The 18419-nt window shown below is 37.4% G+C and overlaps 1 protein-coding gene across 4 annotated transcripts; it reads right to left on the reverse strand.

Annotated features, from left to right (window-relative positions):
- Positions 1-136: 136 nt before the first annotated feature.
- Positions 137-16397, reverse strand: LOC140797539 (protein PHOTOPERIOD-INDEPENDENT EARLY FLOWERING 1). Of its 4 annotated transcripts, none has more exons than XM_073151086.1 (23): positions 16304-16397; positions 16109-16198; positions 15923-16017; positions 14449-14540; positions 13364-13444; positions 13117-13224; positions 12893-12973; positions 12705-12793; positions 12468-12607; positions 12326-12387; positions 11858-11993; positions 11678-11749; positions 11446-11582; positions 11244-11372; positions 10340-10378; positions 9208-9276; positions 7958-8020; positions 4751-7877; positions 4398-4462; positions 4260-4330; positions 3201-3945; positions 1992-2506; positions 137-1545 (listed from the first exon to the last, which is right to left on the reverse strand). In XM_073151086.1, the coding sequence occupies exons 4-23, from the start codon at positions 14506-14508 to the stop codon at positions 1116-1118; spliced, it is 6219 nt and encodes a 2072-aa protein (XP_073007187.1). In that variant the 5' UTR covers positions 14509-14540; positions 15923-16017; positions 16109-16198; positions 16304-16397; the 3' UTR covers positions 137-1115. The 4 variants fall into 4 exon arrangements, with proteins under 4 accessions (XP_073007187.1, XP_073007186.1, XP_073007185.1 ...); XM_073151085.1 differs by having other exon boundaries at positions 14449-14571; positions 16304-16387; XM_073151084.1 differs by lacking the exon at positions 16304-16397 and having other exon boundaries at positions 14449-14571; positions 16109-16243.
- Positions 16398-18419: the final 2022 nt, after the last annotated feature.

An 18419-nucleotide genomic window follows, 5' to 3' on the forward strand; every position in this document is an offset into this window, starting at 1 on the left:
TTCAGACCTAAGCCTATAAAAAGCACTTGCAGAATAATGAATATATCGGTCGAGTTTCCGAGTTCTTTCCAGCCATGCTGGGTTTCAGTGGAATTTGATTCAAGTATCATTATATCTTTCCTCAAAACAAGCTCCATGGAAAAGTTAGAACTGAATTGAATTGAAGGAGCTTCCCACCGCTCTCTTTTGGAAGCAAATCGTTTGACATATACAGAGAGAGCAACAGAGCTACAAATCTTACATCCGATATCATTGATTAACATGGAATTAATGAGTACATTTCTGATTTGCTTCAGAATTCTTCGGAATATTGTAACCTAGCTGTCCGCAAAAGCCTTTTGTGATCCAAAAGAGAAAATAGCAAGAATTCCAGAACTAAACGTTATCTTGTATTGCGTGAGAGATGATGTCCAATAATAAACCTCTAAGAAATCTGCCCCTTGATAACTTCAACAACAATTATCAAGATTCTAAGGATTACCATTCTGTTAAAACTTCCCCCTAATACCTGGCTTATAGAAGTAGCTGATCAGGATCCTATCTTCTTGTTGAGCTTGAGAGTCCAAGACCTACAAAAGGTATTTCAGATTCTTTTTCACCTCTTTCAATTGATCCACTGGTATATGAAAGTCTTAAAAACACATCGCTCACAGTGAAACCAGTTGATACACCTGTACACGAATCATTAGAATGGCCATAGCATTTCTTGCTAAAAGACCCACCCTGTAGTTCTCAGATTGCTCAAAACTCAAAATTTCCTTTAAACAACTCCACGACCCCTGGCCTTTTCTCTTCCATAGGCATCCACCCAATAAAAATTTCCGGATGGAATGGATTTCCTGTGGTTACTATTACAAGCTTTCCCTGTGGATACAATGAGGGAAGACTATTATAGAGAGATTTACACTACTACCATACACTTCGAGCCATACCAACCCTTTCCCTCTGCCCATGTAACCATCTTATGAACGATCTGCTCAATGGGCACATGCCCATCTTGCGAAGGCGGTGTGCACAATATGTGCATGGTGGATCATCAGATCCACCCTCATTTCTAAATCAACCAAAATCTGGTGTCTCCTTCTGGACTGAATCACACTAAGAACCACTGGATGTTATCCAATATCTGCAAAATCCACCAATGAATCCAGTTCCTCAAGGCCGGCAAGAAAACTGGGGTCATACTCGTATGGAATAAGCTCCATTCCTTCAGACTCTTGAGGAAGCAAGTCCATAGGAGGGAACTGAGAATGGCCACTTATAGAATCCAATATGGTGTGAGGCATATTGAAATACTCTGTGAGACCTGTAGGAGTTCGACTTGGGGATTGCAGAAAAGCTTTACTAAATAAAGCTAAACCTTCATGTGGTTCAGCAGTCCGTGGAACTTTGGATTTTGGAGGTTTGACTGTATCTGAAAATGGCTTGTGCTTGCCCAAAGACTGAGACTTTGAACCAGATTTATATTTAGTGAGATCACAAGTCGGAAAAGCTGAAGATGCCCAAGCAGATCCATCACCTTCAAAGCAAGCTTCTGAAGCCATCCTGTAAAATTGTTACAGAAAATAATGAATGAGAGATCGTTTTCTAGAAGAATGGAAGAAAGCAACTTTACATTGATGATGTGTAATAAGAATGAGATTAAGAGGTACAAGCTAGAGTCCACTTAGGCTCATGAAGAACAAGCCCTAGGCAAATATAAATGAACAGCTAACAGCACTTAATCGGGTCAGAATATAAACAGATCAGATCCAGTCCTGCAGGTCCTAACATGATCATATATATGTTCAAACATAGATATGTCCTGTAGAACATAATCTGGAAAGAGAGAAAGAGCTGTATTACAGCAAAAATTGTTTATCACAGGTTTAAATTTTGTTACCAAATTATGGTTATGAGAGACTCCATGACCAAGATGTATCAGTTTAAATCAAGTTATCCTTGTCCTATGTGTGATCTGATGGGAAGTACCATATAGAAGGAAACAATACCTGAACCGATTCTCAGCAATTCTGCAAGAAGATTCTGCTTGCAAAACTTGTCCAACAGGTTCACTGGCCAGATGAAGTGCTTCCATGACATGTACAGAAACACTAATGGAAGACGGAAAGGCATTGTCGTAGTCCGCTTGTTCCTCAGGGAATTCTACTGTTACATCCACCTGTTCAGTTACTTCAGTACGAGACTCCAGCTGACTGGGCAGAAATACTGATTCTTTCTGCTTTTCCCTATAAGCATCGGCCAGGGCTGTCATTACTAGCTTACTACTTTCTCTACAATTGGTTAAGTTCATGTATTTAGTTAGTCTGCTGAACTTCTTCCCAGATGAATTTGAAAGAAGTCCAAATGAATGGACATCACTTTGTGGACATAGCATGGTTTGACGATGTTCAAAGGAACATTTTGCTCGCCATACCGAAGAAAGTATAGCAACAAAATGTTTTTGGAGAAGCAACTCGTTATCAGGCAGCTCACTCGTCACATTGAGTAAAAGCCGAGCTTGGTCCTGCCAAAAGCTCCCTGGTTAGTTCAAAATCTGTTTCAAAACATTATTCAGAAGGCCTAAACATGAAAAAGGTAAGATAGAAACCAATAAAACAAATATGTGAAAAAACCAAGAAAAGACTAAATTTTGAATTACAAGTTCTACAAAAGTTTAAAACACCAAAGAAAGATGCAGCCAAGAAAATTCAGAAGATGGCAACCTATAGTACACTAATCTGATTGTTCTCAACATGTATAACTGGAAAGAATACAAAAATTGTGTAACTTTAGCAGCAATGATGACCATCATGTCAGCAGCAAAAACTATTTCCCAATGAAAATACAGAACAAGCAGCCAAGTTACTATCAATCCTTAGATATTGACCATACCTCTTGGCATATTTTAGGCAACAAGAGGGTTAGCCATGAAAAAACTTACCACAGTTAGCATCAGGTAAAGCAGTCTCTTTGGTCACACATTTGCAAACAAGGAGTAACCTTCCAATGTTATACCATAATTGTTAGGATTCCAAAAAGAAAGACCATAGCCCTCGATAAGAAAGGTCAATTCATTGCAAACCAAGAGGGGAATGAATGAGGGACACAGAACAAGGATGAGACAAAATTAACAGTGTTGATAATTCTAGCTAACAATTACTTAGGTTCCCCTTCTAAGCAAAACTAATGCAAAAGTGTATGAGTTAGATTAACGATACCTCAGTTACTTTTAAGAGAGCCTTTCCAGATCCGGAAGAGGAAACTTTATCTGAGTTGGAACAGTCCACTGATGAGAGAACATACTTAAAGAACAATTCTCTAAACCTCTCACAACAATGGATCGGATGGCGGAATCTCCCTCTGTAAATGCCCCCACCTGACATAAAATAAAGAGCGTCGCTTACAAGGCTCCAATTGGTGCCATACTCATGTACAACGGCGCATAATGTGGCATCTTCCTGGAGTGACCAAGAATCTGGAGTGCAATCTTTCGGCCAAGCATGACCCCTCTTTCTTAATTTTTCTGGCTTGACCACCATGACACGTTTTATTGGCACATATGAGATGGAAATTCTACCTCCCATCTTGTCTTTGTTTACTGGCTTAAAATCGAGACTGCTAGCTCCATCTCCAGTCTTTAATTCCCTAGTTTCCTTAAGTTGCTTAGCTGACAAGCCAGAATGTAAGATAGAGTTACCCTTAGAAGGTTTCTTGAGTTTCTTCGAGCTTTTTGCAGAGCTGTTTTCTTCCTCGGATGCACCCATATTCTTCTTACGTTTTTTCCTAGGAAACGAATGAGTAGGGGACTCAGTGGAGACATCATCCACAGTCATGAAATCCTTTGTTGGTTCTTCATGCACAACTTCCAATTCCGATGCTAGAGGTCCTTTCTTCAGAGACTTAAATTTTGTCTTCTTCTGCTTCTTTTTCGGCTTTGGTTTGTGTTCAACAGGTGTCGTCGTCCTGTAAAAGCTAAAGCATTTAGCAAGAGGATCTGCGTGTCATCCTTTGAAAGGAAGCAACATTAGCAATGCAGAATATCAATCTTAAATGCAGACATCCATGCAACAAAGAGTCCAAAGTGAATCCACTAAGTTGCTGCGCAAATGATGCATTTAAGTATGGAGATTCCATAGCAATAGCAATAGAAATAGCTGCAGGGCAATAAGAATAAATGTGCACCAATAATGTCCCACTTAAAAATCCAGAGGAAGAGCTTAGTATCAAACCACTACTGCAACAAATATTTGGGAACTGAAGCACAAAACACTCCTTACCAGATATCATCGTGATTCTCCTCCTCTAGATCATTTGCTTCCTGAGCTTCATTTTCAAGTTCTTCCATCAACTGCAATAGATCACCAGTTAGGCTACTAAGAGATATGAAAAAGGAATCAAGTATGCAAGGGACAAACCTGACGCTGAGCTAAAGCCTCAACATGTTGTCGGTAAGCTGTAGTGGCAAAATCAGCATCCCACCCTGCAATTAGTAGAATAATATGAGACATTATGATGCAGTAATAACAAAATATTTCCCACACAAAACATACAAAACCCTTTGTCAACATCTGTCAGGAAAAATCTATTTAAAGAAAAATCAGATTACAAACAATTAGCTTAGGGTGTTAATCTATTGTTTTGGGTAAAAGAAGGCAACAGTCCATTTCTCCTATTAGCGCAAATAATGACATGTCAATAACATAAAAGTTCATAAAAGAGGTCCCACATCAAGGATCATCAAGTTTAACTTATTGCAGAAGTCACTTACTCTCATATAACAATGGTTCCTGATCTTCATCAATCTCAGCTTCTAGATCTTCCTTGAATTTCTCAATGCGATCCAGCTCCCATTCCTCTTCCTCAACATTGACCTGATATTCCATTGCAGACTTATCAATAACTGGATACCAAAGGTCCAAAAACCGCATTGCATATCTATCAATTGGTCGAAGCTGGTTTTCAAAAGATGAACTTGCTTGTCCAGCAGCTGCAGCAGCAGCAGCCATCTGCTTAACATCAGCCAGCATGTCCATTTCTTCATCTCCTCCAACCAAAGTAAGAGCCTTTTTTTCATTCATATTACCCCTGGACAAGGTAAGGTCCTCATCCCTACTAACAACAAAAGACATGCAGCTCTGTTCTTCAGTATTCTTCTCTTCACGCCGCACTATCTCTTCAGGCTTCACATCATCCTCATTAACAACGTCATCATCATCTAGCCTCCCAATGACCTCCTCAGTGAACTCTTGATTGTCCACAGCGTCCTCTTGCTCCACCTTTTTAAGAGCCATATAATCTGCTTCATCTTCTGCATATTTAATAGCTAACTCAACATCAGCATTTGACAGAGGCAGTTCCATTCCACTGGCAGAGCATTCAGCGGCAACAAGGTTCTCTTTATTAAGATGTTCAACATGAAGTGCTTCATGCCCAGAAAAGAGTTCCATTGGATCAAGCTTCTTGAAGAACTCTGTGTTGTAACTGCCACTTTGTATAACCAAGTCATCAAGAGCGCGCTTCTGATTTGCCTTTTTGAGAATGTTCTCTTCAATGGTACTTTCACTAATAAGCCTATAAATGTGAACTTCTCGAGTTTGCCCAATTCTGTGACACCTATCTTGAGCTTGTTGGTCCATTGCAGGATTCCAATCACTGTCATAAAAGATAACTGTATCTGCCCCAACTAGGTTAATCCCAACACCACCACTACGAGTCGATAAAATAAAAAGAAAAAATTTTGAATTGGTATTGAACCGCTGCATCAAGGTTTGTCTCTCTTCTGGCGGTGTTGATCCATCTAAACGCATATATGTATAACCATATAAATTTATAAACTCCTCCAATATGTCAAGCATCTTAGTCATCTGAGTAAAAATCAAGGCTCTATGACCTTGTGCTTTCAATCGCCTCAGCAAGACAGCAAGCTCCTGTAATTTCCCACAATCAAACTGTATCAAACGTCTATCAGGAAAATACACTTGCCGACGGACAATAGCTGTTCTAATGGGTGATAGAAGAGGACTGAAGACTTCCATGCATGTCTCCTTATAAGCTGGTCCCAAAAAAACAGGGCAACTAACTTTACTGGACCAGCAAACAGGTGGAGGGGCTCTTGAAGCAGGAATTGCAAACATAAAGGATTCAACAAGATCAAGCATTCTTTGAAACCGCTCTACCGGTGATAGAACTATATCTGCTAGTCTTGATGAATAATTCATGTGGCATGAAGGATTGTTCTTCTGATCATGAATATGAGAAACTGGATGCTTTATTGTTACAAGCTCCCTTAGATTGGTTCCATAGACAGGTTTTTTCCGGCACTTTAGAGTATTCCACCATGCAATGGAGGCTGCCCTTTCCTTTGACTGTTTTATTCTTTCCTCCCAAAGGGCCATCTGAATCTCTTCAAATATATTGGTTCCATGACATCTCCTCTTCTGATCATTCTTACTGAAGCAAGACAATTCTCCATCATATGTGTCTTGAGTGACATTTAAAGAAGCAGCAATTGTTGCAATCTCATCAACCTCCCACGAAGTAATGTCAAAATCGTTTTGTGTAAATATAAAATTCATGCCCCTCAGATCAACTTCAGAAAATGGACCAGCCGAGAGGATTGTGCAAACTGATGAGCTCAATTGCATGTCTACACCAGTCATGTCAAATGAGCTTATAATAGGACGGCCTTCAAAAAGATCTGGATGGTTGCATACCTTACGAAGTTGCATGATAATACTTATCATACCAAAGAAGTTTGAACTAGCAAGCGTTGCTTGTGTTTCTGAGCTAGCAATAAAATCTTCATATAGATTCCGTTGGCGTCTAGAAAGTCTACAATTAATCACATGTTCATGCTTCTGTGGCAGCTGTTTCTCCACATCCCTTTTCAAACGCCTCAGTATGAAAGGCCGAAGAACATTGTGCAATCTGTCCACAACTTCTTTATTGACCTTTTCCTGGCCTTCCACCATCCCTGATATTGGATTGCTGAACCAGTCCTTAAATTCCTGATGAGACTGAAATATATGAGGCATTAAAAAATGCATCAGGGACCAGAGCTCCATAAGGTCATTCTGCAAAGGTGTTCCAGTCAAGAGAATCCGGCGCTTTGAGTTGAAATTTAGTAGAGTCTGCCATCGCTGAGATTTCCAGTTTTTAATCAGATGAGCCTCATCCAGAATAAGATATTTCCATTTTTTCCGCTTAAATACTTTTGAATCCTGTATAACAAGCCTATAAGTTGTTATGCACACATGGAATGAATTGGGCTTTAGCCAACCTTGTCGCTTATTCTTCCGTTCCTTTGCATTTCCAAAGTATGTTAAAATTCTGAAAGCAGGGCACCATTTAAGGAATTCAGTTTCCCAATTGAGCATAACACTGGTTGGTACAACAATCAGATGAGGGCCCCATATTCCTTTTTCGCATGCTAGATGTGCTAGCAGAGCAATTGTCATGATTGTTTTCCCTAGACCCATTTCATCTGCAAGAATTCCATTAAGTCTCCTCTCATACATTGCAACCAACCAATCCAAACCAATATGTTGGTACTCACGAAGAGGGTGCTTAAGAAGGAAGGGGAACTTTGTGCGTACTTTTGTAGTTGAGAAAGTGTTACCGGTTGGCTGTGCTGATCTTGCAGCAGCAGCCGCATCAGCAATTATATCTTCACTTTCTCTTCCATCCGTCATCTTATCATGATTCACTTCCTTGTCTTTAATACCAGATTCTTGTTCACTGGACCTGGTAGGTTTGTGTTGCTCAACTGATCCATCTTCTTCAGTGAAGTTTACACTTCCATGTTGGACATCCTGATGTGTCTTGAAATCAATTTGATCATCAGAACTGGACGAAGCACATTCAGATTCGCCTGGCCCACCATCTGCGCAGCCATCCTAAATGTGAAACATATGTTACAGACAGAATTATACAAGTATATAAGGCAAAGTGAATAACGAGTAAAAATAATGCATACCTTTCTGTATATTGCAAGAAGTTCTTCTATAGGTATTTCACTCTCTTTTTGCAGCAACTTAATCTGTAGAACAAGGATAGGGCATCAAGCTATTAAAATATGGTTGCAGAAATAAAATAGAAAAGCATATGATTGCAGCAGTACAAATGAAAAAGGTGAATCATAATGTGTCCAGATGACAGGGCAGTGTGCTCTATATATTGACAGTAATTAGGCCTACAGGGGAGCCCTCATCTACAAACTGGAAGTTAAAGACTGAAAAAGAAGTCAGCAATTTCAATCTTTCCAATGTCATCATTAATTGGAAAGCTAGTAGAACAACTTTGGTGATTGTTTGCGCAACAAAAACAAAAACAAAAACTTAAAGGACTTCGAGTCAAGATTGTTTTGTGATTATAGTTAAAGAGGGACCTAGGCCTCAGTTTGTAGCCTGGCAGCCATGGGCACATGCATAGACAATAAAAAAAAGGGCGAATGACTAGTCATACACATGCAATGGACTCGTACTTATAGTAAGCAATTGTCAAAAAATTCAATGTTATAAGCCCATTGATATTTGAACGATGACAGAAGATCCGATGGAAGACGTGTATTACAAGAAACAGTTAGGGGCCGCTTGGATTGATGTACTTCCAGATGATATATTTGTAGAAGCAATATATAATATAAAATCAACAACATCAGGAAATATTCATCAATTTCTCTCCAAAATTATCGTAACAAGATCATATCTAACAACCTTCCCTTATGATAGAAGGCCAAACATTTGTGCTTTGACATCTACTCAATTTAAGTGGATGTCAAAATGCAGGACCTTGATTGGCACTTTGAAACACAATTTATAGGCCCTATGAACCAAACGATTATTGTAAAATGCATGCTAAGGCAGCATTTTTCAAACACAAACGTCCCCTTAGAGCTACCTAAGAAATCTTTTTACATGCTTACTGCTTTTATAGTTGGAACTTCTTTTAGAGACGCTTTTACTACTTTAATGTCTTCAGAAATGTACTGATTACAAAGAACATATTGATACCAGAACAGGAATTAGTAGGTTCTCTGTAAAGCTGAGAAAAATTCGTACTTGTCAGTAAATAAAGTACATTTAGGCAGCATGACTTAGTTAAAATACTAGAACAAACATACCAAGAACGCAATTGGGCAGTTTATTGCTGGTAGATGAAAAGAAGTTCTAATAAAGGCTAAGCCCATGAAAAATAACAAAAATATCCCTGAAAACATCTTTCTACCTCATCTAGAGGGTCCCTTTTTTCTCTCTTTTCCATCTCTTCCTCTTCAGATAGTGTAGTCTCATCATCCTATCAAATATGATCATATAAACAAACAATAAAGATCAAGTAGGCCAAACAATATCAAACTCAGAATAACCTTCAATGATGATAAATCAAGATGTAGCTGGAAGTACATATATATCAACATATAAAAGTTAACTACAAACTGCAAGTCCTATGCTTCCTTAACAAAATGGCGCACTCGCTTCACATGTATGAGGCCTACTCTATATGACATCAGGAAGAAATGCAGAAGTAACAGCCCTTGCTTTTAAGCATGTTCCATATCTTTAGTCAGATGAGAACCAGTACAAAACAACTGCGCACATGATTTGAGAATAGATATAAACATAAACACATGATTTGAGCTGCATGCATCATATTTGGCATTGGGCTAAATGGGTTTCAAATATGCAATTTCAACTTTAAGACCTTTTTATTGGTCGCGCTGATACTTCTAAAATTAAGTAGGTTTTCCAATTGCTTCTTAGAAGTTTCTAATTTCATTTTGAATTTTCTAGCTTGATTCTTCTAGTCATTCACAGTTTGGTGGGTAAACATGATGCTCAGTTAAAGCTTCATCATTATTCTTGCCATCTTCGGCAATAACTAATAACCTCACTATTATTCTACCTTTCATTCTAATTATGCTAAAAGATTATGCCTCCATTAAATGAGTCTTCACTGATACATGTAGCCTTTTCATTTAATTATGCTAAAAGACTATGCCTCCATTTAATGAATATTCACTGATACATGTAGCCTGCAACTTCTATGTACTTCACATTGTCAGTTACTTTTATACTTCTAGTATAAATAAAACATGCAATCATGAACTGCAGTTCAGTATGCAGTTCCTCTGATGTTACTATATAGAAGCCCCTCGCAAGAATTTGTCGACCAATGATGCATTAGTATCATTGTTCCAATTAATGAACTTCAACTTTAGGAAATACCCATTTTTTGCTTGTGAGAAGTCAGAATAGATTCCCAGAAAGCTGTATCTGCTATCAGTGAGTGGTACAAAAATCTAGTAGAGAAATATAACAAAATAAATGATAAAATAATAGTGAAATGGGATGAGAAATACCTTTGCTTCTTCATCACCATCATCATATTCTTTGTCGTCCTGAAAATAGAATAACACTGGGTCATCTACAAGAATATCACCAGCATAAGTAGATATTGTTGTATGGCTACAATCAGAGAGAATTAACTGCAAAGTAAAGTAACCAGTTAAAGGACTTCTGTAAACATTTAATTGGTTTCAACTAAAGTAAATAATGCTGCACAAACTGCATTATAAATCTAAAATAGCTCGATACAAAAATTCTCAGCTCATAAAAAGATTTAGAAGATAGCACCAGACATCTGTTATCTGCAGAAAAACCAAGCAGAATAATACGTAAAGAGGAAAAATAGAATCAACAAAAATCTCTTGAGAATGTGCAGTGGGATATCTAAATGTAATGTATAAAAAATGATTTGTCGAAATAAAAGGGATTGATCCAAATTAAGTGCAAGTCACGCATTTCCCCAGCATGTTTACATGAGGACAATAGCAAGGTCACCTTAAACTGAACAATCTCTCGTCTCTTTACATTTTGAAGAGACTTGAATGCCATGTAATTACATATCCAATAGCACCGTAGGTTCCTTCCACTATCAGGTCCATGTAGTTGTAGGTCAAAGATGAATTTATGACCCTAGATATTGCATTTTCAACCTATGGTCACTGTACCTATGGGTTAGAATGTGGAAAACTCAGTAACTGACGCATACCTCAAGCTAATGTGACACGCACACTTCAAACACACACGCAAGCACATGTTAGAGAATACAACATTACTGAAGCAGAGAATAAAGAAAAAATCAGAACTTAAAAAAAATGGGATCATAGATAAATCCTCCAATGGTCTCATGTGATATATCTTGCAGAAATATAACAGATGACAACAAATAGTATAATAGAGTACATAGATGGCATAACTCACTTGTTCATCAACAGAGTTAAGAAGCGACATTTCCATATCAGACCGATCGAGAAAATTCAATGGAAGTTCCCATTCTGATTTCTTAACAGGCAGCTGTTCACCAAGACAGGAGTTGCCATTGCTGGCGCCCTGTCAAATATTTGAAGAGAACTGTTAGAAAACTAGTTGCTACATGTCATAAGAAAGATTATGGACATCTTACATCATGAGGCTGAGTGGAAAGATTTCTCAAGTTGCTGTTCTCAATTTCCTTATCAGTCGAACTGCCTGCAGGAAGATGAACATTTTTTGGTGGACTTGCAGTAGCTTTTTTAGAACCATTTACTTGGTTCCAAGAATCTGCAACGTCACTAAAAGAATGAGAATTAATCCCTTCTGAAATAAAATATATGCATCAAAAAAAATAATGATCATTCAACTTACTGATATCTCACCCTTAATCTGATGTTTCTTTGCAGTAGGTTTGGCCAAATCTTCACCACTTACTGGACTGCCTTCCCTGCTATCTGAGAATGCTTAAAGCGATCAAAACTCAGCAAAAGATGGACCAGCTAAATAAGTCAACCTTTCAATAATATATAAAGATGTAAAGTTCAACAATTATTCACACTCACCATTACTGTTGGTGTAGCACTTAAGAAGCTCCTCGATTGGCAGTTCAGCTTCAGCCTGCAAAGCTGACAGTTCTTCTCTCCTTTCTGCATCGGTAATTTGAGCTTCATCCTGCTCGATAGTATGTTCATCATCTTCCTGCAACAATCACAACAGATGTTCATATCCTCTACTTTCAAGGCCATGCTAAAGAGTAAGGTGTAGATGTTGTGACTTCTTATGGTTATGGGCGTATATGGTTAAATTCTCCAAAAATGTAAAAAGGACCTGAAATCTCTCCAAATACAAATTTGACATCTCAGTGATATCAAAATAATGGCATACCATAAGAAAGGAGTAACATTTTGGTCTCTCTCATGCTTAGAAAACCTAAAGATATTATAATTTTAAGGCTAACACTCACCGAAAAGTGAAAACATGACATCTTATCATTTGCAAAGAGGATCTCAGAGACAAAGCAGATATCTTACCAAATCATCTTCTGATTCTTTCTTATAATCATCATCAGTTTCCAGATCATCTAACTGGTTTGCTGTACAAGAGCAGCAAGCATTTTAAGTACATCCACTAAGTTGAGGAAACAAAAACATTACATGCAAGGCAGCTACCTACCAAGATTCCCATCACTTCTTGTGAGGCAGCTTCTATTGACCTCTTTATTCAAATCACAAGATTGATCCAAAGCAGGACTTACGGGCGGGTTAGATGAATAGGGCACATCTACAAGATTTTCTGCTAACATTGTTGAATACCTGTGCAAGTCAATCAAACATTACTCAATGCCTCAATTCCAAGAAGCTGAGAGTTCAAATTTCACAGGAAAAAAAAAGCACAACATATGAGTGTCACCTTTCTGTTTGACCTAAAAGGAAATCAAGTTGTTTATCAAGAGCCTTTTTTTTCCTTTCTTCAAGCTCCAATTGGTACTTATAAAGAACCTGCACTCAATTACCAACCAATCCTCAGAACTCACAAACATCAAATCTACAGCAACCAGGAAAGACCACAATCTGAATATTTTCATCGAGAAAACTTACCAGCTTCTCTATTTTCATCCAGAATTTCTTCACATCCTTCGAAATATTTAGGGCAACTTTTTTCAGACGTTGTTCTTCTTCCTAAAAAAGCAAATACTATAGCTTTAGGCTTTTGTGTAATTATCATGTATACGGAATTACTAGGGTGAACCCTCACAATTTTGGTGCGCAGATATTTAATACATTATATAAAATTCACGTGGTAAACTAAAAATGAACCAAACCTTCAGTTTTTTCTCTCCCCTAGTGGCTTGATCCAAAACATTTTTACTCGCTCGTAAAGCAACCTTTTTTGCTTGAGCCAACTTCCATTTTCTCTCCGACTCAAAGTCCTATGAAGAGAGATGGTAAATTAGGAAGAAGGATATCCATAAATCCTCCTTATAGGTTAAATTTGACAAATATGCAAACTCTGGTGGCAACATAAGTGAATTAAATAAGCATCAAATACAGAAACAATCAGTATCTTACCTTCGACAGCCAAATCATCTCCTCCAGAACATGATCCCAGTGGGTTTTAGGTCGAGGAGGCTCTCTTGGAGCCTCAAGAGCCTATCATAAAAAAGGAAAAATGTCAGTAACCAACAATTTTAGGCAGGTTATTGAAACATTGATTTACATAGCTTTCCTAAGGCAGAAAATTGTCCCAAACAAAAGATGCTTCCAGAATGCCCTTACGTTAGAGTTCTATTGCCCATCTTGAAATAGATGAATCGGTGGAGAACTGAAAAGCAGGTCAAAGTAAGATAGATGGGAGAAAGAACCACTCCATGACGGAAGCTAAGCAACCACTATACAATATCTTATATGAATGGCCACTGGGATAAAGGAATGGGTGATCCAAACTAAAATTTAAGGAATGGATGATCCAAACTAAAATTTCTTCATCTTGCCTAGAAATTTATGCAACTCAACGATGCTAATAGTCTTTCCTCCCAATCTTCTATAAATGGAGTTAAATTTCATTAATTTAAGTTATTTAACGCAACCAAAGTAAAATATCTATGTGCAAGATTATTAACAAAGTTTCTTATTAGAGTTGACCAAATCAAGCACATTGGTGAAGTCCTTATTTCAGGTATAAGGACATAACAATTGGTAGCCCCAGCAATTTAATGTCCTCAAAAAACATGTTCAAGGAAGGCCATTTTATTTGGTTACCAGTAGGTTAACATTTTGTTGACTACTGATCTGCTTTTGTTTATGGTTATCACATCTTCTGAATAAACAGCAGAATGCAGGATACTCTTTCTTCCCATTATGATATTATTCTTCAATAAAACAACCAAACAGAAGGGGCAACTACTTTTTCTCTACAAAAGTGAAAGCCTAGCTCAAACATGAAGTAACAACAGTACTATTAACAATAGACCAAAAGATGCAAAATTTATCTAAAATGGTTACACAATCAAATGATACACCCTAACAAGTAAACTAGGTATTTGCGTGAGAAAGTATAAAATGCTGAAAATTGAACAATCACCTGAGACAGTACAAATACTGAAAATCGAACAACTATAAGACACATGACACATAAGAGAAGAATAGGGTCTAACCTTTTGACGTCTAGCTCTGGTCTCATGATCTAGCTTCGATCTAGGACCTTTTGAGGCCATCCTTTTTTTCCTTGCAGTACCTACTTCATGACCTAAGGATAGGTAGCAATGAAGGTGTAATAGCTACAATAAATATATTATTATTAGACAGTTCAGATCATAAATATTAAAGATGCAAATTTTCATCACATAAATAGCAAGATATATGAACGAGCTGCACTTAAGATGTGGAAGGATAAGTTGTAACTCAATCATATATTAAGTTTGGTGCATGACATTAACAAGTCATCAAAAAGTAAGTTGCACTGAAGAACCATATATGGAAAGATGAAGAGAGCTGGCAACTATCCACAGCAATGCTGTCAAACTCGATCGTCCAAAATATCTTAGAAGGTTTTAAGGGGCACTTATCTTCTTGTAATAAAAAGTCTGTCAGATAAGTAGAGAGTCAATAGTTATCCACAGAAACGTTGTTAATCTCAGCCATTCACAATATTTTAAACAATTACCAGTGGCCATCATATCCCTCCCTTCTCTATTCTCTCTGAATCATCAACTTCTCTCCATCACCCAACAAAAGACAAAATCATCTTTCATATCACCTCAACTTATCCTATATTATCTTCCAATAGGACCGATACCACACATCATCTCAAGTTCCTCTAAGCTCAATTAATTTCTAGAGATTTGGTTCCATTAACAAAACTTCTGATCCATAAAATATAAGTGCCCTAATCATTCTTCCATGTAATTTCCTTTTCAACCCAGATATTCATCAACTAAAAGACATGTTCAAAGCATTTCTCCACATTAGCAAGCATTATGAAACTCTCATTTCTTCTACAGATATTTCACATCATCTAAAATAATTTAAATTTGCCATAACTGAACAGCCAATGTTTCTCTTACAGCTCCTATGTGAAAAAAATAAAAAGTGTGAAGCCTTCTCAGATGGCAGATAGAGATTTTATAACTTGAAGATATACCAAGTCACTATGAGGACGTAATTGAACATGATAAGACACTAACTGCAGTAGAAGATTGTAATGATGTTTCTATTACAGTGCAACTATTGCAGCAAAGAGCGTACAATAAACGAGAAACAAATACCAAAATAGTTCATCCAGTAAGAAAACTTTTCATTTGCCTGTACAGTGTTTCTGCAAAGTTCACTTCAACATGGAGTTTAATTTAGTAAGTTTAGTGCTTTTGAGTGCTATCGCCTCCAGACAGCAATGATTCGCCAATTGTTCTAAATGGCTGAAGAAAAACTGCTTGATTGACGGTGTGGTACATAAATTTCTGAAAACATTACCGTAGAAACATTCCGCACTGGACGGATTTGATCATACACCTAATAAACATCATAATTGAAACAACGGAATAAAAGATATCTTGATCTTGCTAGAAAATCAAGGGTAAAACGCAAAATACTCATCAAAATTAGGAAATGAGCAGGATTAGTCCCCGTTACCTAGACGTTTTTTGCGCCCAGAGGTCAGAGAACACCCGGGCAAGAAGCCAACAAGAATCCACAGCCAAAAAGATTCCGCGATCCACGACGACCCACTGCAACGGCCACGAAGCAAAGAGCATAAACCCCAACTAACCTCGATAGTGAAATCGATAGGCGAAAGAGCACAAAAGACGCGCGAAATACCTCCCTCCGCACTCAGCATCAGGGAGTGCCAAGAAGCAGAGAGAACACCGCCATGAGACCGAGAAAGAGGTAGAAGAGAAGATATTCCAGCTAGGGTTGGCAAAGGTAGACAATATGAAGGGAATGAGAGGATTCGAAGCTAGAGGAAGAAGAAGAAGGGAGGTAGGAGAAGCTCGAGAGTAGAAGGGTATATACCAAGCAGAAGAAGAAGGGTCGAGAGGGGCGAAGGCAAAGAGGCGCTCGAGAGTCGAGAGTCGAGAGTCGAGAGATCGAGAGAGACGGGGGGGCAAATGGGTGAAATGGGCGAATAAGAGAATAATAGGGTTAGGGTCGCTTGAGGCTTATGATAACCTGATCCGTTGATTCACGGATCCTGGGTTTGTCTTGACTCGTGATCCGCGACCCGCTACTTTCTTCTACACATAACGACAAAGCTCTTGCTGGGAACCGCCTTCAAATCTTTCCGGAACGGATCGGCTGCACGCCGTATGTAAGATTGTAGTACAATCTTGCACCGTGTAGCTTACCAGTGATCTATATGTACACCGGCACATAAATTTCGTGCAGTTGGAAACTAGAGGCGATCCTACGCCAAAAGCTCGATCCCACTTTGCATTGGGCCCCACTGTCAAATATATCCAATGAGGCCCAACGATTCACTGTTCCTATTATATATTTTGTCCCCATTTATTTTAAATGCACTATATCTTTGTTTTCTCTTGAGTCAACAAAGAGGTTTAAACGAGATTAATCTCTCAGTAAAGTCAAACAATCTTTCTAATATGCGATAACGAATCTTGGTAACACTCAACTCTAAACCTAAAATGATAGTGTCGTTTCTTAGTTGACCCCAATAACCTCACAGAAAATAAGAAGGCAAATGAACTCCATTTATTATGAAAAATGCCACCTTTTACACTATACTTTTAACAAGATTTGCTATCCAACCAAACTTCGATAGCATTATGCATTATAAACATCCCCCCTAACGAGGGATTGGAATGATATTGGTTGTTGATAGTTGCTCACTTTGGCTCAATTGATTTTTATGCATTAGTGCTGTTCTATCTACTAGTTTGTTGTCATCATCACCATCATCTTAAGAAAGTGGAGGAGAAAAAGAGATAATACTAGAAAAGTCAAATCTATTATTGATAATTAGAACTTATGTATTAAATTGTCTAAAGTTTTAAAGCCTTCTCTCTCTCTTAAAGTACAAGACGCGATTATATTGCGGTATCTATTTCTACATATAAAAGTAAATAAATCTATAGCACATTTTGGGGAATCTAATTAGCTAAGAGAGGGACTTCATACCACCTTTGCTCTCCCATTAGGCTGCTATATAGTGTAACTTCTATGGCATGGAATAGTAAGCTAGCTCCACTTCATATGCCAACCAAATAATTTGATAGCAAACTTTCTAAGATCAAAATGAATTCGAATCACCTCCAAGGCTATAAACTGTAGTGGCAGAAATGTGGAAGCTTCGAAGCTCTATTAAGTTTGAATCTTTTTGCAATAAGTGAGACCAGGGAATATAATGATCGCATAGGTATAAGATGCACATGATTAAGTTCCATTGAGTTAAGTAAGAGAGCAAATTTGGTGTACGAGGACTCATACACGTAAGCTCGGAAACACTTGAAAAAAATTAATGTACAAGAGACTGTTAGATCAAGCGAATAATTCATAGTTATCAGGATTTGACCGAGTGATAGAATCGGTGGAACAATCATCAAATTGATTCAATTATATTATTGAACCTGTAAAGTAGTTGACTTAATAAAATTTAGTTAAACTGGTGATTGATCTAACAACACATGCAACTCGATAATTTTTGTGGTGATTATATCCAGTCTCTTATGTTTGCAAAGTAATACAGCTTATTCTTAATATTTAATAAATTATATTCCTTATTGGGAGAATATTTTAGTTCTAAAATTTTAAAAATATTTAGTTAAGAATATATTTGTGTTTTTAAAATTTTATTCATGTTAATTTATCAAGTGGATTGACTTTTATTGTTCCATTTAGTTTTTATAATTCTTGCTAATAAATTATATTTACGTGTTACAAATGTTTAGTTAATAACAAATTTTTGTTTTATTATTAAGGAACTGATCAATATGTTGTTAATTGTGATTCACAAATCCACATATTTCTTTAAAAAATAAATTGATGTTGTTAAACATAAAAAAATTGTTAAAAATAGCCAAGTAATTATATTGCTTCTATATATATATTTACCTATATATATATATATTAGATTCATGTAGAACTATCTTTATCTTATTTAAATATTCTAAAA

The sequence above is a fragment of the Typha latifolia genome, chromosome 11, assembly GCF_019914945.1.
Source record: "Typha latifolia isolate L0001 chromosome 11, TyphaL0001v2, whole genome shotgun sequence".
Classification (NCBI taxonomy): Eukaryota; Viridiplantae; Streptophyta; class Magnoliopsida; order Poales; family Typhaceae; genus Typha; species Typha latifolia.